This window comes from Hippoglossus stenolepis, chromosome 18, assembly GCF_022539355.2.
Source record: "Hippoglossus stenolepis isolate QCI-W04-F060 chromosome 18, HSTE1.2, whole genome shotgun sequence".
NCBI lineage: Eukaryota > Metazoa > Chordata > Actinopteri > Pleuronectiformes > Pleuronectidae > Hippoglossus > Hippoglossus stenolepis.
In genome coordinates, this window is record NC_061500.1 from 19,069,712 (window position 1) to 19,095,486 (window position 25,775).

At 40.3% G+C, this 25,775-nt stretch overlaps 1 protein-coding gene across 8 annotated transcripts in view; it reads left to right on the forward strand.

Annotated features, from left to right (window-relative positions):
* Window positions 1-24,207, forward strand: part of zmiz2 (zinc finger, MIZ-type containing 2) — a 26,736-nt gene extending 2,529 nt beyond the window's left edge. For 3 of the 8 annotated variants that reach the window (XM_035141756.2, XM_035141757.2, XM_035141759.2), the window contains exons 2-20: window positions 4,240-4,342; window positions 7,020-7,137; window positions 8,006-8,220; window positions 9,148-9,316; window positions 11,076-11,294; window positions 11,634-11,846; window positions 12,965-13,048; window positions 13,172-13,349; window positions 13,495-13,636; window positions 14,208-14,310; window positions 14,437-14,568; window positions 14,675-14,780; window positions 15,512-15,669; window positions 15,757-15,824; window positions 15,920-15,988; window positions 16,103-16,344; window positions 18,209-18,333; window positions 21,167-21,376; window positions 21,996-24,207. In XM_035141756.2, the coding sequence (XP_034997647.1) occupies window positions 4,293-4,342; window positions 7,020-7,137; window positions 8,006-8,220; window positions 9,148-9,316; window positions 11,076-11,294; window positions 11,634-11,846; window positions 12,965-13,048; window positions 13,172-13,349; window positions 13,495-13,636; window positions 14,208-14,310; window positions 14,437-14,568; window positions 14,675-14,780; window positions 15,512-15,669; window positions 15,757-15,824; window positions 15,920-15,988; window positions 16,103-16,344; window positions 18,209-18,333; window positions 21,167-21,376; window positions 21,996-22,103 (2,709 nt within the window). In that variant the 5' untranslated portion in view covers window positions 4,240-4,292 and the 3' untranslated portion in view covers window positions 22,104-24,207. Of the gene's footprint in view, window positions 1-4,239; window positions 4,343-7,019; window positions 7,138-8,005; window positions 8,221-9,147; window positions 9,317-11,075; window positions 11,295-11,633; window positions 11,847-12,964; window positions 13,049-13,171; window positions 13,350-13,494; window positions 13,637-14,207; window positions 14,311-14,436; window positions 14,569-14,674; window positions 14,781-15,511; window positions 15,670-15,756; window positions 15,825-15,919; window positions 15,989-16,102; window positions 16,345-18,208; window positions 18,334-19,336; window positions 20,564-21,166; window positions 21,377-21,995 lie in introns of those variants that run through there. The other 5 variants (XM_035141760.2, XM_035141761.2, XM_035141763.2 and 2 more) reach the window with 4 other exon arrangements.
* Window positions 24,208-25,775: the final 1,568 nt, after the last annotated feature.

Consider the following 25,775-nt stretch of genomic DNA (forward strand, 5'->3'; position numbering starts at 1 on the left):
TTAACAAAATAGTTGCTCATTGAATTCTAAGTAATGCATTTATTTACAGGCCTGCATCTCAGGCCTTGTTGTTCAGCTTTGTGATAATTATTTTCTATTTGCTGACATTTTATAGATGCAATCAATTAATTGTGAAAATAATAGGTACATCAATTGAGAATAAAAATATTTGTTATACTAAATATCAGTGCCAGAACTGAAACGCATCTTACTGACTGTGAATTCATTGTTTAAATCATTTATCATGTGATGATATGTGAAATATTCTCTTGTTCCAGGCTGGTAATTTCAGGCATTTCCTGCTTTTCTCTGTTTTATTTCATTGTAAAAATAATATTTCCTAATTCGATTTTGAGCTGTACAAACGTGGTATTTTGAAGAAGGTACCTCTTTGTAAGTAATTTCGGATAAAGTGACTATTTAACTTAAAGACGGATATTTACAAATGAAAATGTTCATTAGTTGCATCTTAATGGCACATTAGCCATGAGTGTTAACTTGAGTGCATTGCCAGGTTTATTTCTTTAAAGGTTCAGTCAGTGTCCTCCAGGTGTATCTGATAATATACACACTGTCATGACTTGTATTACAGCCTGTCAATGGCTCTTAGCCTTGTTCGTACAGAGCAGGCCTAAAGGATCTTATTGAATTCAGACCCAGTATTGGATCCATCCTATCTACTAACTAAGGCTAGAATACAATGCACATTTTTAATTGATTGTGTTGGCTGAAAGGACAGAAATTCATTTCAGTTGAATAAAATTGTATTTGTGTAGTGCCAAATCACAACACACATTATCTCAAGACACTTTATAGAGTAAGGTCTAGACCCTACAATATTCTGGAGAAACCCAATAGTTCCCTCAACCTCTGGTAGAACCAGACATCAGTGTAGGCGGCGATCTGCCTTGACAGTTTAGGGAGAGGAGAGAAATGGGGGGGATGCTCAGTCTATACCTACGACCTGAAGCTGAGATGAGAAGCACCATATATGAAATATTAATTAAGTAATGTGACACAATACATTAGCAGCTGAAGGCTCAGATCCATGGTTGCCATTAATTCTACCTGTGTAGAGGTTATATTTGTTGAGAATACTCTCCTGACCTGTTTCGTCTTCACCAGGAATGTTTTTGTTAAAAAAAATGTGTACAGGACAACGGAAATTGTGAAAGTGCACTGTTAATATGGAGCCTTGTCACATTCTAAACATCTGCTGCTGTCAGATGCTTATTAAACACCACTTTTTACGAAGGCTTTGGGAAGTCAGGAGAGGTCTCACAAAGAGCGACCAAGTCCATGTCGTGCAGAGGTTGAGGTGATAAATGAGTTGAGCTCAGGACTTTCACACATGAGACTGAGGTTCGGGTCTTGTGTGAGATCAGAAGATGATATTGACACATTTTTAGACTTAGTTGACTTACTATCGTCACTTTTTAATTCATCCAGTTTTCAGTGGCAGTTTGATTAAGTTTAAGAGCAGCTATTTATTTAGGTTTCTGGGAAAAAAAATAGTTTGGGTTCAAACTAGAGATGTTCCTATAAAGCATCAGAGATACCTCAGATACTGCCGAAATGCAGGTCAAAGGCGAGTAAGCAAATCTATGTACCGATCCAATACCACGTCTATTATATTCACGTCTTTTTTTTTTTATAGTATATTCGTTTCATCCAGATAAGACTGCAAATTTATTTTCCTTAAAATCACTTCTTCTTTGCCGTCTCAAAACAACAGCTGCACTGCACTGCACTGCCACTGTCGAGCTGTTTTTAGAGCAGCGAAGAATAACTTATTTTCAGTAGTGTAGTGTTCGCCACACCTAGCTAAAATGCCAATTTGGCAATATGTATTGGGTGGGGAAAAATGGCATCGGAAAAATTAAGCCTGAAAGACATTCTTAGATTTCTTCTTTAGTTCACTCAATCAACAGCCAAAAACCCAAATGACAGTGGTATAAACCAGAGAAAATCCTCTCCCTCCAACTGCAGGTAGAGAGGGGTGACAGGTATTTTCCTTGAGGAAAGACCTAAAGGATTCATCAAATCTTTGCTGATTAATTCTCTGTCAGATTATTTCATTTTATTCCCAATATAAATTGTGCCATGAATGATTGGGTCATGAGATCGTCAGTATTGATAAGTGACTGTCAAAATAAAAGAGGCACTTAAGTAAGAACCTTGATCGGTTGTGGGACGGCTCGACTCAGAAAACAATGAGTGGCAGTTAATAAATTATGTAAAGGGCTCTTTGCTTTGTATTTGACTAAGAAGCAGAGGAAGTGTTTAATCATGTTTGCTGACTAGCTGCCATTCTCTCCTCCCCTCAAGCAGTTGATGCACACTGGATCACTAATAGCTGTGACTTAAATCAAACTGATGATCACTTTAACTGAATATGATTGTGGCCTTTTGGCTCAAGATGTGATTAGCTGCCGAAATTGAATGTATAGAGATTACAGTATGTTTGGATTAATGTTAGTAATTTGGTTTTGATTATGAAACGTAACTTCTCAAAGGCCTTAAGGCTGTTTTACATAATCATATCAGAGCAGTCCAGGTAAAGTAATGATGAGCAGGTTGATGCTGCCACCATATACCACATCCTCCTCTGAGTGTAAAACAGTTGCTATATGAAATATAAACAATTGTCTCACTGTGTAATTTAAGGCCAAAGTGATAAGTGAATAAATTGATTAGATGGAAAAAGCAAAAATACCAAATGCTCCAGGTTCTGAAATGACATTTAGCTGCATTTCTTTGTGAATGCATTCACTTTGGAGTGACATTTGAAGATGTCACCTTAGACTCTTGGAAATCATATTTGTTTAACTTTTGATTAAATTGAAAAAAATGAAATGAAAGAAATGAAAACATTGTCTCAGCCGTACTAAAAGTACACACCTTTAGCCTTTTCATATTGTAACAGTACATGCAATATGCAAAGTTTCACCAACAAATACCTGTTTATGATTGTAACAGTTATAACAAACTGTGAGAATATGATTTGCAGATAACATTTTTGGGGGTTTAAAACACCACACCATCTAAACTGCCTTGAACAGGTTCATGTCATGTTTTCTGTTTCATCTCCTTTTGCTCATGAAAGCTGAAATCAGTGCTAACCAAACAACACAGTGGCTGTGGGAGCACTGGGTCAGTTGAGGGTTGATTGAGCGCCCGCAGTGTTTTGGCTGTCAGTTTGATGGCACAGGAAGAGGCAGAGGACAAGAAAAGAACAGGCAGCACAAAGAGCCGTGGGTGAAAAACAGTCTGAAAGCTGAGGTCAACAGAGGGAACAGTGTGTCTCAATCCTTCCTCTGCAGGTACAGACTGTGCTGCAGCATCTGATGAAGACAGACCTCTTGCATTGTGTGGTTTAGCTGCTCAGCTGTGATGGAAGTTGCAAGGTGCTGTTTGGAGGCTGACAATGTCTTTTGATCGGAGGGAATACAGGTATTTCAGTCATGTGATCTGAGGAGCCCTCTCCTCCCCTCCTGCTGTACAAGATGTGGGGTGTCTGACCCAAATCTGCAAAGTGCAATAGGGAAACCAGAGAGAAGAACCAAGGGGGAGGGGATGTTGAGGCAAGGCTCTGATGTTGGAAAATTAGCATGTCAGTTGGTAACCGTCAGATAAAGAAAATCATTAGTGGGAGGTAGGAGGAGAGCAGCAGTTGGCAGCAGCAGAGTGGAAATGAGGATTGTGTAGGAAATAGAGAAAAGATCACGTATTGAAGAAGGGAAGGTGGCGGATAAACACGAAGGGCTGTTATTAAATGAACCAAATCGAGGAACAAGAAGAACAAGCGGGTGTTGGCGAGCGACTGATTGTACGTCGGCGTGCCCGGGCGGAGCGTCTGCCTCCTCACATCTCCGTTCTCTTAAATTCCTTTTGAAATCAGCATGCTAAATTTAGCTCCCAGCACCCCTCCCCCTCCTTTTGAGAGGTATCAGAGCTACAGCAGTCAGTGATAGGCTAACATTTTGATGTACACACACACACACACACACACACACACACACACACACACACACACACACACACACACACACACACACACACAGAGAGAGAGACACATCCAGACACACAGAGATTAAAGTGAGTGGCTATGAGTGGGAGGGCACTATGTCTTAGTGCACACAGTGTGGGCTGCAGTGATGATAAATTGTTGCTGTGCAGCAAATGAGCTTTGAGTAACTGTCTTTTTATGTGTGTGTCTTCCTCCTCTCTCTCTCTCAGGAGCTGCTACTTGAGGACAGTGGGGGCTCTCTGATGATCCCCCCGTTCATCCGATGAACCCCCTCAACTCCATGAAACCCTCCCTGCCTCCCAATCCACAAAGGTACACACACAAACACACAGTGGTGACATTAAACTCGGTGTCCTCAGGTGAACCATGTGACACCTCACCTGCCTTGCCCAGTGCTGTATTTGTTATGGTTTTGTTGTTGGGCCCAGGGGCGTGTGCGGTGGAAACAAGTTTAACTTATTCCAGCTCTGTCTTTGTGTCACTGAACCTAAGCAAGAATTCAGACCGATGCCGGTGGTTGCGTTGGTGTGTCACTTGTAGCTGAAGGTATTGGTGAGACATGAAATAGGATCCAGGAATCCAGTTCAGGTGACAGATTGTGTTTAGAGGCCTATGAGAGGCCAAAAGAATGCACAATGGAATTTTAAACTCAAGAAGGTGGCAACCTTTTTACCTTTTTTTTTTGCGATGATTGCAAGTTTAACAGTAGAATTCCAGTGTTTGCGTCTCGAAGTAATTTGCCAGGAATGTGGGCTTGCATGAGACAGCAGATGACAGATGTAGTCACATTGCATTGCAGAAGCTGAGCTGTCTACAGCTACTGAATGTGGTTTATCTGGATCACTTGTCATGAAGCTGGTCATCAACTGGTCAGTTCACTTTGAGTTGTCTTATCAAGTTATTTGCACACAAACGTGAGATAAACGTCTTCACCTGTGTTTTCAGGTTGTCTCCATAGCAACCTCTTTATACAGTGAAATGCCCGAACAACTGTAAAAGTGGATAAATCTCTTCCTCTGTAAATGTTAAATGTTGCTGGCAGCAACTTGCTGCATGCTGCGGTATTTCCTCCCAGTGAAGTGAGTGCTTTTAGGATTGTGAAATTCCATGTTCAGAGAGTCCTGTCAACTTCTTATCACGTACTAAAGAAAAGTTGAGGAAATTCTGTGCCACTGGTACTTCCAGTCTCAATCATCAAAATTAAAACGGCATGAGAAGTTATCCTTTTGCGGCAAAGACACATGACCAAAGGGACAGCCACCTCTGCTGTCTGTTTCTAACACACGACAGACGTATAAATGCAAAAACAAATATCTCTTGATGAAAAAGCAGAGCCATACACGAAGCAGACAAGAACGGTTTTGGCGAACAGGGTCGATGTGGTGTAAACAAAATCACGTGATTTCCGCAGCAGAATTAATACATTACATGCATCTGTCTGCTGCACCACTTCTCACCTGAACACAGTGGATCATTTGTTGCTGTTGTGAATGCCTCTGAGCTAAGAATCTCCTGCTGGGTTGTTCATATGTTAAAGGAAACCTCTGGTGAAAGTCTGGACCAAACTGTCTGCAGGTCCTCCGCAGGTCATATCTGAGAACAGCTTTAGTCTGCCCTTCAGTCTACTGCTCTCTGTGGCCTCTTCTATACCGTTTCTTGTTTCTGTTGTCTGACCAGAGAATGAAAAAGTGATTTTATTATGTCTCATAAACACTGTGCTAACCAACAGCCATCCATGAGGTTCTGATAAATTCCTGATTTTATTATTGTGACAAAGTCAACATAAGATACAGGTAAATGACAGCAGTGTGTGTTCAGATAGATAATCAATGACTGGCATAGTGCACATCATGCGCATATCGACTATTTTTCACTTTCAGTTTCACACAGAGCCTCTTATACACTGGTCATTTATTTTATATAATTATAGCCTTTAGAGAGATGGGATTAACAGTTTATCGATACTTGTGTTTCTGCAAAGTTAACGATTAACTTCTCCTATATTGTTATACTATAGTAGTGCGCTCTGATAGTCACTATTAGTTGGTGTTTTTGGCTTTCTGCTCTACTTGAATATTGGATTTTACATTATATCCTTTTACATTCATTAATCCATTAAGCCTTTGAAATAACACACATCTGTTTGCACAATGATTTAAGCAAAACATGTAATACTTATTTTTTGCTTGTTTTTTCATTTGATAGTGCAGGCATCACTGCCCTCAGACTGATCTATGAATAATTAGAAGAGCAAAGATGAAAAAATTCCCTAAAAACTGGACCAACCAGTCTGATCCTTTCTTACACACTGTTAAGACAAAGCAGCTGTCGAGTGTTTCTTGTTCAGACATTTTGGAAGCATCTTGATTTTGAGCTTTTATCGAGCCAGAACAGCCTTTAATTGAGCGCAGCCACAAAGACTGTTGACCACTCTGTCGCTCTCTGGAAAGCTATGAAAGCAAGAAATGTGTCTCTAACTCACTGACATGACGAGCAGCGGCTGAAAAGAAGTGAAGAAAGAAGAGAGGAAGAAAAACAAACAAACCAGGAGTTAGGCTGATGTATATTTGGATTAATGTCAACCTAAGCCTGTGATTCTTTTACTAAAAAATGCAAATTTTTGTGAAATAATTTTTTTAAATATTAAAAGGACAGTGGTGGTAGAAAATATTTCAGCCAAAGGCACCCTGCAAATAATGTGGTATGACAGTACTGCTAATGTGGTTGTTTCCTGTTGAGGAAATGGTTTGTAACCTCAACTGTCAGATGAAGAAACCACCCTCAGGTTAATCTTTAACTCAGCAGTAAATGATGATTTGACCACCTAGGTGCACTGTCTCTGCTCCACAGCTGAGCCCAAAGGTGTGAAACAGAAATGGATAATAATAAAATGTTGTGATACTCTGATATTGAACTGTTATATCTGATATGTGAATGAACGCTCTCTCCTCAACAATCCCCACCAACTCAGCTTTGTATCCTTCTGCAGCAGTGACGGCCCCTTCCTAAATGACCCAGTCTCCTGGCAACCAGGCACCAATCAGCACCCAGGATCTCTCTCTGTAGTAACCACAGTGTGGGGCGTGACCAATCCCACACACAGTCAGGTAACACATGACTCTGGGACATTTTGTTTCGTGAGCTGTAACTACACAAAACCAGAAACAACAGAAGCTGATAAAACGCTTCTGTTTATCTCAGAGCAGGGAATTAAGGCCTGTCATTTGGAACTTGAAATCTGAAAGTACAGCTGTGGCTCTTTTTATCATATTTCTTTTGACTATGATTGATAGTTTCATAATTTTGTTGTTATTGTTCCTATTTTGAGCTGGTAGTCACATAGTCTGATTGCCGTCTGTCTGTTAAGGCCAATATGTACTTTGCAGAATCGAGCCTGTAGCTACTGTACTGTCCACTGACACGCAACTCTCTTGAAATGTAACTGCACATCATGACAACACAGACCCAAATAACTGTGATTGGTCTGTGTGTTATCATGTCTGGTCCATATCTGTCAGTGGTCATACATGCACTAAAAACTCGCCCTCCTCATGCCCGAATCAGTTCAATGGTCTTACACATCATCTCCACCAATGTTCTTCTCCTCCTTTCTAATTTCAGTAAAAGTAACTGTTGCTCTACCATGGTTCTTGGCCATGGTAGAAGACTTACAGCACCTAACTTATTATGGAACCAATTTACATTTTATAGTACTTGATAATAATATACAGGTCAGGATGCCATCATTCACTTCAATACTTGGCTCTGAGTTTCATTAAATGTATTAATTAAAGAACTTCCAGAACATTTAGCTGTAGTTTCTCTTTCAGGTGAATGTGACTGTTAAGTGTGTCTTTCTGTGTTTTCACTTGCTTTCTGTAACTGATTTAATGTAACACATTCAGCGCTTTATGGTTCTTATGACCGTGATAACCACCCCTAACCCCCTCCTCTCCCCCTTTCCTATGTATGTAGGTGTTCTGTGCACCCATGGGTCCAGGTGAAAGTTCTGGCAGTCACATGATGCCTGGTGGCAGTCCTGGTATGAGCCCTGGTATGGGCCCTGGCATGGCCTCCCAGTTTATGGGACAACAGTCTTATGGAGACGCTGTATCTAAAGGCTACGGTCACCCACTGATGTACGGACGCCCCAACGCCGCTTACAACCAACCCTCGGCCTATGGTGGAAGGTATGCTCAATGATTTTCTGTTCGCTTAATGTCAGCTTAACGGAGAAGAAATTCAACAAGGGATTATCCTTAAAATAGAACTGTAAATTAAATTGCTTATATTTTTTTAATGTAGAGGAAACCTCATTCAGATATGTGTCCTTAGCAAACCAGCAATAATTGTATTCAAACTTTTCTTATGGATGTCCAGATGTCAGGACAGTATGGGTGTTGTGATTAGAAGTAAATTTAAGGTGAAGGTCACTATGTTAACACACACAAACATGGCACATGGATGAGCCCCCAATAACCACAACTGAAAATACCACAGCTTCACAAAGTTCTACTCTTCAAGAAAAGAAATAGAAAATATGTTTATCCTAAACATTGATGGAGGATCAGTACATCTATGCTTCACACGCATCAAGTCAACTCAAAGGTTCATAACAAGCTCCTGCAACAGTTAACCCTGTTGGGAAATTCCAGCATATTGACAACCAAACCAAATACACAACCTGGTGTATTTCTCGTAATTGTGCCTTTCTTAAAAGGTCAAGCTAACTTTTCACTTTCACTTTCACGATGATCACAGACACTGAACTCAGGAATAAAGAAAAAAAATTTAAAAAAATAAAAAGACCACAAACCCAAGAAACTCAGTGTGTCTGGTTAAAGGTTCCTTTACTTTCAAAACTGATCATGCCACAGACATATTAAAAGGACCAATTGACTATGATAATTGAATTTGTATATATTTTTATTCAGGACTGTGCTGTTTGTTACGTGCTGTTGTCATGCTTTGGGGTTTTTGCATTAACATATGTCAACGTGGCCGCTCTTCACCCACTGCTCTGACTCATGTTCGTGACGACACCTCTCACGCTCGTACGATCAGTACTCTGAGCTCACTGCCCACTCATCTCCCCCGTCTTCCCCTCTACCCTGCAGTTACTCTGGTAACAGTGGAGGTGCCGGTCTGGGCGCGCGTCCTCCCTCAGACTTCACTCAGGCTGCTGCCGCCGCTGTTGCTGCCGCCGCCGCCACAGCAACTGCCACTGCCACAGCAACTGTTTCAGCAATACAGGAAAAACAGCACCAGGAGCTGAGCTATGGACAGGTAAACATGCCTGAAAAGAATAAAAACAGGGAAGGGAGGGAAGACTCACACTTTTTTTTAGTGAGTTAAGGAAGTAAGGGAGAAACTGGGAAAGCTGCACACACCTAAATAAAAGCAAAGAATAATTTTTTGCTCTTTATCAATTTGACCCTAAATATTAATAAGATTTGATAAGATTTGTATTTCATGGATGTCATTTTTCTAGTTTGTGTTTGTTGTTCTCTAGAAATGAATGAACCCTATTTCTATGTTTAACAGTTTTTTATTGGTGTTATTTGGGTAATCAATACAATTATACAATTACACATCACAAATCTAATGGTTATACCCCTACCCACAATAAGAATGAACCCTATTTCTGTCTGATTTCTTGCCTGATTGGAAGCAGACTAAATATGATGTCACATCCTCATATTCTGCAGAAGGCATTTTTGAACCACTGAAATACAGGAGTTGAAGTTAATTATTTGTTTTGAATGTGCAGGTTTCCCTGTTAAATGTCTAGGTCTGTACCAAAGCCTGGGGTCTGCAGAATGCAGTGATGTTGCTCAGCCAGTCCAGACCCAATTCATTTGTTTTTCTTAAATGGATCCAATGCAGATGCAGCCTGTCCCTGTCAGTTTTCCAGCAGATTAAGTTGATTACATATTTCATTTTAATTAGTTAGTTTAACATCATGAGGCCAGTGCTGCAGTGAAAGATGTCTTCAGTGTATTTCCCAGGGTTGTGTTTCAGTAAACTTTTACCCTTGAATGTGCCAAATTCCAAAGAATAAATGGGATCTGATGAGTTATTGAAAATATACACAGCCTGTCCCAACACATACACCCAACATGAGTGAGTTTATGACATGATAGAATCAGTGTGAATCACATGTTTACATGTTAGTGTGGTTCTCTCTCCTAATGTTTACATAAAAATAAATTTAGCTTGGGTGAGGGTTGAGACCTCTGGTCAGTTTAAAATTAATATTGTATTCATTTCATCAGATGGTTCTGATGTAATTGCTACTTTTCTACTGTTATTTGTAAGCGCCAATGATTTTCATACACAGACATTTTATAGATCCTCTGTAGAGTATCACTGTATTACGTTATTGTGGCAGTAACTGAAAGGAGAAATGTCTGAGCTGCTCCTCATGCATGCCTCACTACACTGAAATCAATTATAGTCTCGCTCTTATATGAGATGCGGTCTTTCATTAATGACAGAGGAATCACTGGAAGTCACACATTAACGTTTGACTGACTTCAGGAAAAACTACATCTTTGACACCGTGCCTGGTTTAGAGTTGTGATGTTTGGTCCCGACGGCTGCAAAGCAGAAGCTGCTCCTCTGCTGCTAACACACACTCACGACACATGTTTCTTATTAACAGCAGAGACATCACATAATTTGACACTGCTCTCCCATGCCAGACTATTTACTCTACAGACTTCTTATTTACATAATGAGAGTCACTGTAGAAGCTTAGCAAACAGTCATTATCTCTGTTGATTCTTATTAAAGAGCTCAAATGAAAAGTAGATGCAGGAATGTACAGCACCATCCCTCTCAACATGCATGTTTGGTTTTTTTGCAGTTAATTATGCAAATGTTTTCACTCTGCAGCCTCCTCCTTGGCATAAACCAATTCTAAAGTAGATGTAAACACCTGTTCTTACAGTCACTTACAGCGATTTTACTTTTTTTACTAAGAGAGCTTTGTTTTTACCCTTCCATCCCTCATCTGGTCTCTTGCTTTCCTTTTCCCTCCCAGATGGGTGGAGCATCAACCTACAGCACCCAGTTCCTGTCCCATTCGGGCCCCCGTGGCCCTCCAGTGATGAACCCTGGTGGGATGGTCAATTCCAGGCCCGGACTTCCACCCTCCGCTGGGGGCTTATATGCCTCTCACGCTGCACAGGCACAGAAGATGGCCCAGCATGTGGGCTATCCCGGTGGACAGCAGGGGCTCAAACGGCCTTACCATTCAGAGGTTAGTGAGGAATGTTTACCCATGGATGTTTGCTCACTCTTTCGAAATTCAGTTTTACGAGTTGATGACTGGTTATTCTGTCTGCATGTGTCCTGGATTCCTTTAGCCAACAGCAAAACCACTGGTTATGTTTATGAAATTAAATATATACAATTAGTTTCCACTTCGTGGTTGAATGTGGGCTTGACTGGTTGAATAGTAGGATGATGTGGCATTACCTTCACAAATAGTGTTATAGAGAAAGAAAATGTCAGTCACTCACTCTTGTGTTTGCTTCTCAATTAACTTTAAAAATAACAACAGTTCAGTAACTCCTCCATTCTCTATTTATTTTTTCAGGGTTATCCAGCACAGCAGTACGGCTCTGGTGGGATGTCGGGATACCCCAACCAGCCTCTGCAGTACCCCCCCGGCCCACAGCAGAGATGTGCCCCCTCACCCTCTTACCCCTCCAGCCGGATGCCTTTAATGGGACAGTACCCTTCTGGACCACACAACCCAGCACAGTTCCCTCCTGGAGCAGTTCAGCCCAATCCTCCACAGTATTATAAGGTAATCACTTCCAACCAATAATACACATCCAATGCTGATACCATATTGATATCTGAACTTTTGATCATTCCAGAGATAAGTTCCAATATTCTTGTCAACATAAGCACATAATAACATAAGCAAGCCTTTTTTCTGAGGATCTCTTAATGCTTTTAAAGGGTAGGACAAAAACAAATGTCACAAGGAGCAAAAAAATAGAATTTGTATTGCAAACAAAAATCCAGATATAGGGTAAGTTGACAAAAGCAAAAAATATATAGGTGACACAGAATGACTCTCAAAGAGCTGGGAACGTGTCACTGACTCCGGTTGGCTTGAATGCAGAAATGTATGATTGTGACCAAGCTACAGTTTGTACTGTGGGACTCCTCTCTTTCGAAATAACTTCAATCATGTTTGGCATTAAATTCTGTACAGACATTTATCTCTATTATACCTTTGACCCCACAGTCATAAAAACACTTTAATAATAACTTTGAAACACCTGAGATGAGACTTCTCTTATTTATCACATGCAACTTTATAGGAAATAGTCACATTTTAAATTATATTCTTGTGTATTAATTTAGTGTGTTTAAATAAACTGTTATTTGATTGTATGTCCTTTCCTACAACTATTCTTACCTTGTTTTCCTTCTTAGACCTGAAATGATAAGTCAGATGAGAGATTATTTGACTAACTATTCTGATAATTGTTTCAATCGCTAAATAGTTGTTTAAAATTCTCTAGTTCCTGATGCTGGTTTGTGATTATTTACTTAAATTTATTATATAATATCTTTGGTCTCAGACTATACGTTGGACAAAACAGGAGATTTTAAGTTGTCATGTCTCAGGCTTTATGACATTTTTATTGTGAAATTCTTTTATATTTGCTGAATTTTTATTGACCAACTAATAGGCATGTTTATCATTAATAATTAGACTGCAGCCTTTTCACTTTTTGATTTGATGAGGTTTGATCAAAACAAGGGGGGAAAATGGAATCTTCAAAAGTTTCTGCTGAAAGTTTTTGAAGAATTAAGGCCACACTAATTTCTGCACCACTGTGAACTATTCCAGGTCCAGATAAACAGATCATTAGCTGAGTGTCTTGTTTCCTGTCTTGTGTTCACTAGTCGGAGCCGTTCAATGGTCAGGGCAGCCTGCCAACAGGAGGAGCAGGGGGATACAATGCCTTCACACAGGCCGCAGTGAACGGGGTAAGACATTTATGCACACACCACAGTCCCTTTTACTAAAGACTGAGTCCAGTTAAGACCACACAGAAATACACTGCTGAGGATCTGACGTTCTAAACACGCTTCCTCATCCTCGTATCTCAGCCAGGTCGGGGTGGAGTGATGCCCGGGTATCCCCTCTCACCGATGGGAGGGAACCCCACCCCCCCAATGACACCTGGCACTACCATACCCCCCTACCTATCCCCAGGCCAGGACACAAAACCACCGTACCTTCCACCAGACACCAAACCCAACATCAGCACCCTGCAGCCCTCTACAGGTGAGACCTGTGATGAAATAGTATCCATAAGCAGAGATAATACGTAGTGTGGTATAATGGTATAATTTTCCATTACAGACCCATCCATTGTAATAAGCAAATTCTAATCTAAAAGGTTATTTAACACGGCTCTGTCCCATTCAAGGTAACCCCAGTGATGACCTGCGGCTGACTTTCCCGGTACGAGACGGTGTCGTGTTAGAGCCGTTCAGACTGGAGCACAACCTGGCCGTCAGTAACCACGCCTTCCAGCTCAGAGACTCCGTCTACAAAACACTCATGTTGAGGTGAGAAATTGGACTTTTGATCATGTGTTTAGAAATCATCTTTTCTTTTTCTTTTTGCAGATTTTAGGGTTTTTTTAACACCAACAGATGATTTGGGCCGATTTTTGTGTGTATTTGGTGTCCAATTTTTCTTTCTTCTCATACTGTAAATTGCATACAATCAGAGATTACATGTTACATTTAAAGCACAGGTCTAGAATGTTTTGGTTGAGTATATGTGACGTACATGGATTTTGAAACTGATAAAGATCCTGGTTTTAAAAGTTAAAATTTGAGTAACGGGAGGATATAATTTCTTTTTTTTTAAATGTTTTATATTGAAACTAGTGTTTTAATTTTGTTATTACAAAGGGTAGAGTGAGCTGCTGTGTAGTGAAGATGAGCAGCCTCAAAGCACAGGCCAGACTTTAGCTGTGACCCTCTGTAACACAGTGTGTATTCAGAGCAGTGCATCTCTCTCGTTTCTCCTCCTGAGTCATTTAAAATACCACATGAGGAAAAGCAGATGAGGAATGTCTGATAACCCCACCCATTCTCTCCCTGATTAATTGTGTTATGTCTCCCCCTGCAGACCTGACCTGGAGCTGCAGTTTAAGTGCTACCACCACGAGGACAGACAAATGAACACTAACTGGCCTGCCTCTGTGCAAGTGAGCATCCTCACTTTTTCTTTGGTTGGTACTGTGTGTGTGTTTGTCAGAACACCATTTTTTAAAGGGTGTTCACTGTTATTTGAGTCTCTTTAGGGGTTTCTAGATGAACCTTTACTCTAATTCTGTCATTTTGTTCCTCTCGATCAGGTTAGTGTCAATGCAACCCCTTTGTCCATTGAGAGAGGGGACAACAAAACCTCCCACAAGCCTCTGTACCTAAAGCAAGTGTGTCAGCCAGGACGTAACACAGTACAGATCACAGTAACCGCATGCTGTTGTGTAAGTAGCTCTGAAATGAACGCAGTGTCACAATGCAACCTGTTGATTGTATGTCTCACTTTAAACTGAGCAATAGCCATTTCAACCCCCCGCCATCTCCCCCCAGTCCCACCTGTTTGTGTTACAGCTGGTCCACCGGCCGTCTGTCAGGTCTGTCCTGCAGGGTTTGATGAAAAAGAGACTGCTGCCGGCTGAGCACTGCATCACAAAGAGTGAGTCCAAATCCAACAGTAGCCACCATTTCTTAATTTACACCACTGATGTGATATTGAAAAGATCTTTGCCAAGAGCTTGCAGTTCCTCTGAAGTACGGATCTGAGCAACAGATTCACAAAATCACAGAATCTAAACTACAGCTCCGCTAACCTGCCAGTTTCAGCAACCGACGACTGTGTGCTCCCTTTACCCATCACCTCGGTCACTGTCACAGCTGGGGGCTACAGTACTTAGAGTCTGACATTAAACAGACCAGTGATGTATTCTTGCACAGTACACTAGGTCTGTCACCTTACAATCAGACCAGCAATTAGACACATCCCATGATGCAATTAGTCAGGAACTCAGAGAATATATGTTTGGTAAATTGCTGCATTTAAATGGCACTTTTTTCCCCCCACCAACCACTATACAATTTACCTTCCAATAACCACGTCCCTCTCTCTGACACACACACATACTCATAACCACAGTCGACCTTTTTCCACAGTAAATAGAATAGAATCGTATATAACCAAATCATAATATGCATTATCTCAAGGTACTTTACACAGTAAGGTTGAGACCTTTAAAAATGAAAAGAATAAATGAAAAAAAATCTAAATTAAACAGAAATCTGATAAATATAATTTCAACATTGACCAAGATGAAGATAAAACGCCTTGCCACAACGCCCAGCCGTGTTGTAGATCAGGGATGTGACTGTGTTCCCTTCTTTTTGTTTCAGTCAAGAGAAATTTCAGCAGTGGCACTATCCCCGGGACCCCGGGTCTGAACGGTGAGGACGGTGTGGAGCAGACGGCAATTAAAGTCTCTCTCAAATGCCCGATCACGTTCAGACGAATCCAGCTGCCAGCCAGAGGTCATGACTGCAGACACATACAGGTTAGGTCACTCACTCACTCACTCACTCACACACACACACCTAATCTTTCATATCAGTTGTCTAATGTGGACATCTCTCTTTCATAGTGTTTTGACCTGGAGTCCTATTTGCAACTTAATTGTGAAAGAGGGACCTGGAGATGTCCTGTGTGCAAGTATGTATTTAACATGGATTTATTGGCCTTTCTACACTCTGATCCACTCCTCTCAGTGAAAACTTTAGATAACACTTTGTTCTTCTCGTCTGCAGTAAAACCGCTTTGCTTGAGGGGCTGGAGGTCGACCAGTACATGCTTGGTATTCTTGTCTATATCCAGAAGTAAGAGCTTATGTGTGAAATTCATAAGTGTTTGTGTTTTTTATCTTTTGGATATTTGATGTCCAGTGGCATTTTAATATACTTAGAAAACCCGTTTGTCTCTTCTGTCTCCAGCTCTGACTATGAGGAGATCACCATAGACCCAGTGTGTGGTTGGAGACCAGTGCCCATCAAACCAGACCTGCACATAAAGGAGGAGCCTGACGGTCCAGTGCTGAAGCGCTGCCGCACAGTCAGCCCGAGCCACATGGTGTTGCCCAACGTCATGGAAATGATCGCAGCTCTGGGCCCTGCGTCCTCTCCATACCAGAGTCTGACAGCAGGAGGCAGGAACACCCCCGACTACAACAGGCCAGGTTAGGTTCTATTTGAGGAGGGAAGTCAAAGGGGTCAATGAGTTAGTGGTGGTGTCTTTATTTTTAATGAATACAGTCTTATAAACTATGAATCCTTCTGATTTAGGACATCAGCTTATCAGCTTCAGTTAAAAATATATTCAGGGTATATTTATGAGTTAGTTTGATGCACAAATAAGAACCTGATTAAAGGAATTCACCTATTTTTAGGTTTAGAAATTGAATATGAAGAGGCAGACTCAACTGTTCTATTAAATGTACAGGTGCTAGAACTTCCAAATGGAAACACAAGAAAAAGTCTGCACACCGTCGCTGAAAATATTATTTCAAGTATGGACACTTCAGGCTTAAGTCTTTGTAACACATTTTAATCTTCACACAATCCTAATACCTAATGTTGAAAACTGTATTTTTTGCATAAGTTACAGCCTGTTTGTCCTAAATTCAGAAATTATAAATAACACATGATCATATTCCTATTTTAAATATCTTGTTTTATTCTAACATTTGTTCACGTATAGTTTTGTTTAATTTTCCAAATTTAAAAGGTAAAATCATCAAAAGTAATAATTAAGTATCATCAAACAACATCCATGAGGAATTGTAGTTATTATATGATCATGTGTGTGCTATTATCTTATAATATTTCATATTTAACAATAACAGGCTACCATTTTTTGGCAAGTTGTATTCATTAAGATGTTACGGAAGAGTGAAAAAGGTCATATTCTTTCAGGGATTTAAGGGTTTTCCTGAAGATATTTGAGGGATTTAGAAATGACAGGGATTTAAGTCCTGTTGTCAGACATGAACAGACAAACACAGAACAGGTTCAGCAGTGTCGCCTTAGGGGACCCGAAGTGATCTTATATCACTGCAGCTGTGAGCGTACAGCGGGACTTTCCACAGCTTTACTGTGACCTAAGGAAAGAGGGAATGGTTTGGTGTGAAGGTGGATGCCTGAAATATGATCAGCTGAAGCAGAAAGCTCCATGGCATGAATAGGAGGTGGTCAGGGATGACTAAGTGTGCTTTTTAAAAAAAAAAGTATTATTGAAGCATTATAATTCTTAAATGATGTGGAGACAGACAAAAACATACGAGTATTTCAGCTTCTTGTAATGAGGGCTGTTTTTTGTTTTCTGTTTCCTGGCTGCTTCAAATGAGATGAGACACTCACAGTTTTTGACCTATGAAATTGAATCTCCCCCAATTTAGAAATTCTAGGCAGTCTATAAATATTTAATAAATGGTTCATAACAGACTATAATGTAGTTGTAAAGAGATACACTTGTGTCTTTGTCAAAAGTCATTACTCCTCTTGTTGACACCATGGTTTACACCTACTTGTGGATGCTGCTGTATAAACAGATAATGAATGGTGATATAGTAAAATACACCTGTAATAATAAAATATGTATTTTTAGAAGAAGTTGTAACTGTTGATAAATACTGTACAATAAAGACATTTATAACTTAATACTCACAACAATATATTTGTTAATTTTTATATTGTGGGGATTTTTTATTATGTTATAGATATTCACTGTTGGAGAGGAAAAGATTTAAAACCATATACCCAGAGGCTTTAATGTATATAAAGCATGTGTCCTTTTGACTTGTGCTGTGCATAATATCTGTAATCTATGTATGCCCATATTGTACACAGTCGCTCTGTCAGATCATTGGGCTCGTAGATGGGAGATGACCCAGACAAATATGTCAAGCAACATGCAAAGAAGTGCCCTCCCCCTTTCTCTTTCAGGCTGCACCGGCCACTATTATGCAAGACAAAATAAAAGTGTGCACTGACCTGTTTAGTTTTCTTCACAGAGGTAACATTTGTTCATTCTTGTTTCTGCAGGGAGCCAGGGATTCTCCAGCCAAACAGGGTTTACAGACTTCCCCAACACTCCTGGCACCCCGACACTGGGAGAGTATGCTTCTGCCTCTGGGCCACCACCTCTACTCCCCTATCAGTCTGACCAGGTTAGATACATTTAAAATAATACCTCCTGCCATCACCCTTTTATTGCATAATGCATGTTGTAGGGAACGCACAGAAACGTATTCCTCTTCTTTTCTTGACATGGCCTCTGGCCACAGTGAAGTGGATCATGCTCAGTGTCTTCTACTCATTTCACTCAGGACATTTTCCCTAATGGTTGAGTAGACTACATGAATACACCCCTGCCAGAAGGCGCTGTACTATGAGCTTGCTTCACAAACCCAGTGATACAAATGACTATTATGTAACTCCAACTGAGGCACATACTGTATCTCCTGAAAGAGATGGAAAGGCAAGTTAATAACAAAGTTTTTTTTCTCATTGTCATCAAATCTTAAGAAAACGATCATAACTATCAATACACTGATTCTACTAACGGGTATCATCTGTCTGATATATTAGATTTCTCCATTGTTTCAAGAAACTACTACAACACATCCATGATCTGTTCCTTCATCACCGTTCACACGCGCGCACACACACACACACACACACACACACACACACACACACACACACACACACACACACACACACACACACACACACACACACACACACACACACACACACACACACACATACACCCCTGTCCTGCTGCCACAAATACTGACTTACAGCATTGTTTGTGGATTGATCTGCCACTGAAAATAGTCCCCAAACAAATGCATCATTCCCTTGTTGGAGTCAAACTCAAGGGAGCAGGGAATGTGTTTTGAAAATGTAACTACACATTTGTTTTTAGTTTTTTTAAATTGGGTTAAATAAGAAATCCAACAGTTGCCACAATGAGCAAACACAGTCATACAAGTACAAGGATACAAGTCAGGAAATACGACACATTCGTACAGTGAAATTGTATAAATGCAATTTATTTAGCAGTGTTAGAATGCATGGTTAGATGAGTGCAAATGCCCCTTGTTCTAAGTAAGAAATATGCTACTTAAATTATATCTGAATTTAAATTTGTTTTTATTTTTTCAGACAAAGGAGGTCAGGATGAAGAAAAATAATATGGGAGAATTCCAAATTATGCAGGGAAATTAAAAAATTTAAGATGTTGCTGAAAAAGAAAACAACCGCCATCCGAAAATACCATAAACACCTCCAGAGACTGACACGTGTCTGACTCCCCTCAATCAAAAATGCGGAAACCGATAGGAAAACAAAGTCTCTCCAGAGCTTCAAAGAACTCTTTTTTTTCACAACGTGCTGATAAAAGATATCAGACAAAAGTACCAAGACACCAAAGAAGAATGAGTGAGTGAGTCAGATGATATTAAATGTGTCAGGAAAGATCAAAAGAATCATTCCACAACCAACCTCAGTGACAGGAAGTCATGTAGAAATAAACAAAGAAATATGGGCAGAATTTGCCAGTGACCGATTCTGGATGTGTATGCTCTCTAGTCCATGACCAATAACCAGGACATGGTTAATGTGCTTGCCTATGTCTGGGAAAGCTGGGATATATCCCTGGCTGCCCCTGAATTTGCTATAAGATGATGCTCATTAGAACATAGTGTTTCCAATTTGATTTTCCAGATCAGTAAATCATGAGGCACGTGCAGTTATTATTCAAGTTCATGAATGATCTGTAATTCTGATGTATTTGTGAGGATTAAATCATTTTCACGTTTTAAAATTTGTTCTAAAAGTTTCTATGTCGGGCAGGAAATGTTTTATCTTTTAACAATGGGGGGTCTACTCTGTTATTCATATCAACTCTGTTACTGTCAGTGTCAACTCTGTTTAAGATTTTGTTTTTGAAATGAGCTTTAGATATGTAGTATTGTTAAGAATTTAAAACAGAGGCTGTGTCACAAGTGCTTTATTAAATTTCAAAGCATTCCATTAATTCTTAAAGCTATTTTTTTAGAGGAAATACATACTATTGCACAACATGTTTATATTTTTACTTCAAAACCAAAAGTCTCCATCTTATTAGCCTTAAAATTGACTTAATGGATGTAGAGACAAAAGTTCTCTTAGGGGAGACACATTTTTTTAAATTGTATTGTATTCTTTTACTATATATTTAACCCAAAATGCTCTAACAGAGTTGACAGATTTGTCTTTAAGTACTGTTTGTACTAATTGTTTTTCACAATGAATATTTTTAATCTTACAGGTATAGGGTAAGGGAATACTGAAAACATAAAACTTGGCTAAGATGGTTCTATGAGAATAAAAAAAGTTTAATTGTAAAAATCCTTACTACTTTTTGTTTTGTTTCTATACTTGAAATGTACCCATAACTCTGGACTGGGCATATAATAAATATATGGGCATCCCTGTGCAAATCACAGATAGAATGAATTCGATGTTTGAAGTCATAAGAAGTAAACACAGCCCCAGCAGCAAACCTGTAAATGAGGCGGATGTCTACCTGTAATGATTTGGTAGAAAAGCTTCCATGATGTGCTGCTGTGGAGCGACACTGACTGTCTTTTCCTTCTGGTTTTGTGAGTTCAGTTAAGAGCCTTTAACTGAACCTGAAGTAGACAAGTAGACAGCACTGACTGAGCGGAGATTCTCTCACTCACACAAAGTACTGAGCCACTAAGCACATACCACCTGTTGCACACAGCTGAGGGCTGTCTGCTGAGGGTGTGAGTCCATCCTCCTCCACTGTCACACACTTCTGGTGTTCAGCCTCTATTACGAAAGGCCCACAGGGATCCATACAAAGTGCAGTTTGTGGTGACAACACAGTCAAATAAGAGAAGTCTTGTAGCAGAGTGCCAAAATAAAGATTTATTTTTGTGTCTGTGTCTCTCTTCCTCTGTGTCTCGTCCTGCTCATCACTGCCAGGTCCCTCATCCTGGACGAATGGAACACTCCCAGCACATCCTGCAGCAGCACAGCTCCAGTGTTCATGGTAACCAGGGTCTCTGTGACACCGGCAGCCCGCTGCCGCAGCGGAACCCCAATACCCAGAACCCCCGGATGCAGAGCGAAGGCTCCTTTGGTCTGGGAGGCCCAGGAGCACCTGGAGGAGAGGGAGCCGATCATGCACTAGATGTGAGTGAAAAGCTGTTGATCATGTGTTTAGTTTTACGTGAGAACAAACCATTTTTAGACTGCAGGATGTGAATATTACTTGATTTCCCTCTTTGTAAGTGTAGTAGAAATGCTTTACCACAATAACATACCACTGAGTAGAATGTAAGAATAAACAATTAAGCTATGAGGTGGAAGGAGCTCTTCAAACCTCTACTGGTTTCTATGTTCAGTATATATTCAGTCGATTGAAAATCATCAGTACAAGAGATGAGAAACTGTTTAGGCCTGGTTATTTGATTAAAAAGTCAAAGGCGCAAGCCAATGCACATAAAGTTACTACGAGCAATAAGCTTAAAAATCTTTTTATTTTATTTAAGTTGTTTATATAGGCTAAAAGTATAGTGCCAGTGAGGGTAAATGTACAGATTTTAATATGTCCTCTCATTTTTTTTATGAAAAGGGTTGTAGTTGTGTCCCTGTGAGGGGTCATTTTAAGTTAAGGTTTAAGATAAATATGCGTCCTGACCTTCAGTATCTCAATTTGAGTATGACTAGATTAAAGCATAAAAAAACAAAATCCTGAAATTTGCATCTAAAGTATTTAATTCAATTAATCACAATTTTTTTTGTTATGAAGCTTCTTCCTGAGCTGACCAATCCGGACGAGCTGCTGTCCTATCTGGGCCCCCCCGACCTCCCCAACAACAGCAGCGATGACCTCCTCTCTCTGTTCGAGAACAACTGATGACCTTCAGATTCTCACACCGGTCACCTGCAAGTCCAGCCTCCGCTTCTCTGTTTGCTGTAGCCCAGGATGAACACTGCACCATCTCTGATGGCACCCATCACTCTGTGTGCATGTGTGTGTGCGTGTGTACATTCGTGTGTCATTTTGAAGTGTCCTGCGCTTCTTTGAAGTCCGTTCAGTACTCTGTAGAGGGAATGGCAAGGAACACTCTCCACACCTGAACACTGTCCACAATAAGTATGGAGAATACAAGAGTACAGTGGGTTCTGACTGTGCAGACCAGCATTTTAAACTAAAGCACAACTCACAGGCTGAGGGATCTTTATGTATAGATAATTATAGTTGATGTGGAGGATAGTGGAACACGGCAAGTGTTAATGAGGAGTGACAGCAACATGGTGCCTGTGTCTAATCCACACATTTCCACTCAAACAAGTCTGACCCCACAAACCTGCTGCTCCAAACGTTGGGACCACTGAGGTCAGTGGCTATGGGAGAAGCTGCTGCACCATTTTGAGGTAACATGAGCTGCAGCAGCAGTCCGATGCTTTCTGAAATCTTAAAATACAAAATGTGGGGACTCTAAAAAGCAAATTTGTGTATTTATATAGAAAAGCAAGGAAAGCAGTTGCTATGTGTCTGCTGTGATTTGTAACCTAATTCTTTTGAGGTCTATTGACGGTTAGCTAAAGCATTTATGCATAACTGCTCCCAAGTGGACTGGAGTGCAGACTGACGTCTCAAACCTTTTTTTTAAAGTGTACCAGTTCTCACAAGGAGCCGGATCCAAACTAATGTTGAATATCACAAGACCTGTTCTTTCTTACATCATAATGATGAAGGATAACGTCACGTTTTTGTTTTGTCTAGACCAACGACAGTAAAAATTGGATCCAAGGTTGATCTCCTCACATGGTAAACAAAGATAAAACTAGAATGGCAGAGAGCACACCTCCGCCAAAGGAAATCTGGTCTGGGAAATGATAGTCTGGTAATCTGCACCACATTGTTTAAAATCCATGTCTCAACACCATAAAAAAAGTCAGATTTTTACTTGGCTACATTATCTCCTGGAGAAATTGACAAAAAGTTACAAAAAGTCATAAAAGAAAATCCAGCCCTTAAACCAGATCTCCAACCAAACTTGAATGAGTTCCTTCCCAGCCCATACACCATCCCTCCATCAGGTTTGGTGCAAATCAGTTCTCTACAAACAAAAAAAGAAGAAACAGACATGGGTGAAAACAATAATAGTGAATAAAGCCCAGCCTACAAAGGCCCAGACAAATAATTGACATTTTTATGTTGGGACACCACTGAGGTTCATTGTATCTCTGACATCCTTCAGCACTGTGAACTATATAAAGACTCCCACCTCTCACTCTGTTGAATTCACCCTCTTTTGGGGATGGTGTGTCTGAGTGTGGCTGTTTCAAGCTGTTTCATACTGTAAATGCTGTGTGTCATGGCCTTTTCTGCCATTTGGAAGCTATTTGTATGTTTATAAATCGTCTCACCTGTATAACCCATCACGACGCGGGTTTGTGTACTGTATAATCAGCTGTTTTCATTAGAGAACGTGTGTGTATCAAATTAATTGTTAATCATAGTAAGTTTAAATGTTATTAGTTGGAGAATGGATCATTGTGGGCACTGTACACATGCTGTGTGTTAGAAATTGCTAAACCAATTGTAAAAAAAAACAAGTGGTCATACATACACGCATGATGCATGTATGACAGAAGTCGGCTGACACGGAGTAATGCAGTTCAAGATGTAAAGTTTGAAATTGTTCTCAATGCCACTTTTTGAAGCTGACAATTTTTTTCCTATGAATTCAACACTGCCTCGACAAGGCAACAGCAAATAATGTGACTTGCTAACTTGAGCAACACAATAATGTTATTTGGAAATGGACTATTTAACTGCAAATTTATAGGGAAAAGTTGTTTTTTTTTTATTTGTAAACTATTACACATATTTTGTAATTCACTGTAATTGACATTATTTTCTATTTATATTTTAATCATCGTACCTACAGTTACGTTTTCCCTTCCCTGACAGTCAGAATCACAATTAAAATCACTTTATTTGACAAGAATTTGTTTGGAAGCTATGTCTTTATTTGGAGTGTTAACCATAGATTCTAAATAAAGGTGGACCACACATGTCCACTTCCTTGTCCAAAAATGAGGCCAAAATATCCTGGTTGATTATGGAGCGGAGCCGGGGTCCCGCTGATAAACGCAGTCACAGTCTCAGCTGTCACAGAAGACATTTGCCAAATGTTGGACGTGTTTCCATTGCAGGTGATCTAGATCTGTCAACTCAAAGCTCCCTGGAGGAGGAAGAGGGGTGCAGACTTTGTGTCAGGATCATCGCTGGAGCTACAAGAAAAGGGGAGTCTGCATGAGTTGAGATGGGTGTGAGCAATTTCACATTTAATCCTACGCTAATCTCGGCCAGCAGGGTTGGAAGCTCTTCATGAGTGAGATGTGAGGGACTGATTTAAGAAAGCATAGAGTCGAGGAGTTTTCTTGAAACCCCAATCATTCGGAAGGAGTGGGATGGAACAAACAGCCACGTGCATCCTTAAGGATCTGCAGATCTTTGTAGGCTCCTTTTAAAATGTATGTCACAGATCACTTTCACAGCACCATGCAGCGAAAAAAGCATTGAGAAAGTGTCCACTGACTCTATGAGCTCAAGCATGTACATTTGGGCATGTGCAGAGACTTGCCAACCTCTTACTCTCAGGTCCGACAAGTGTAAATTTGTGTGGGCCAAACGCATCAAGTTCTGAGTTCGTGAAGGGGGTTAGGTGCTGAGGCGATCAGACAGAAGATCGGTCCGCCTCTGTTCCACTGCCCTTCCTTGACATTTGGTACAGATTGTTGGAGATTTCTTTCTTTGCCGCCGCAATCCAAGTACCATCTGTGCCAATAGCATTCTCTACCTGCGTTATAGGGGAGCTGGACCAAGACATGGAGTTACTTTTAAAGGAATTTCTCATTTTCCCTATAAAAGCACATATGTCTCACAGTTTTATATAGATATCGTTTTTAATTGAATATTCACCAAACCACAAGGAAACGACAAAAGCATCTTTCCGCACCGGACAGCGCCCATGCAGCCACAATTCATCACACAACACAACACATCCAAAAGCAGAATAAAAAGAAGTGCATTCGTGCCATATGCATAACAAGACAACTGTGCAATTCTGATAATGTTTCATTTGAAAAAGGCCCTCCCAAAATCAGAAATTACATTTAAGAATATCCAAAGTACAGCCACAATGACAACTGTGCGCACCCGCTTAAAATTGGATATATAACATTCACCGCTGATTTTATACAGGCACACTGTGATGCCTTGTCTACAATGTTACAGAATAAATGTCGATCACAGCCTCAGATACATAAAAAATATCCACAGTGCGGCCGCAAGCAGATACGGTACAATCGCTGCATGAGAACACAGCCTGGGATCGGGAGCGAGCTGCTATAAGGTTATTTATATTTAAGTACTAGTCTTTATTATTTACATATTTATTATTAAAAAATGGGGGTTGACTGGGGCTGCATAGATTTGTGACATGGCTAACTCTCTCATGACAGTGGCTTAGCAGCAACGTAGAAACATGACTGGAGCCAAGAATGATGAGAG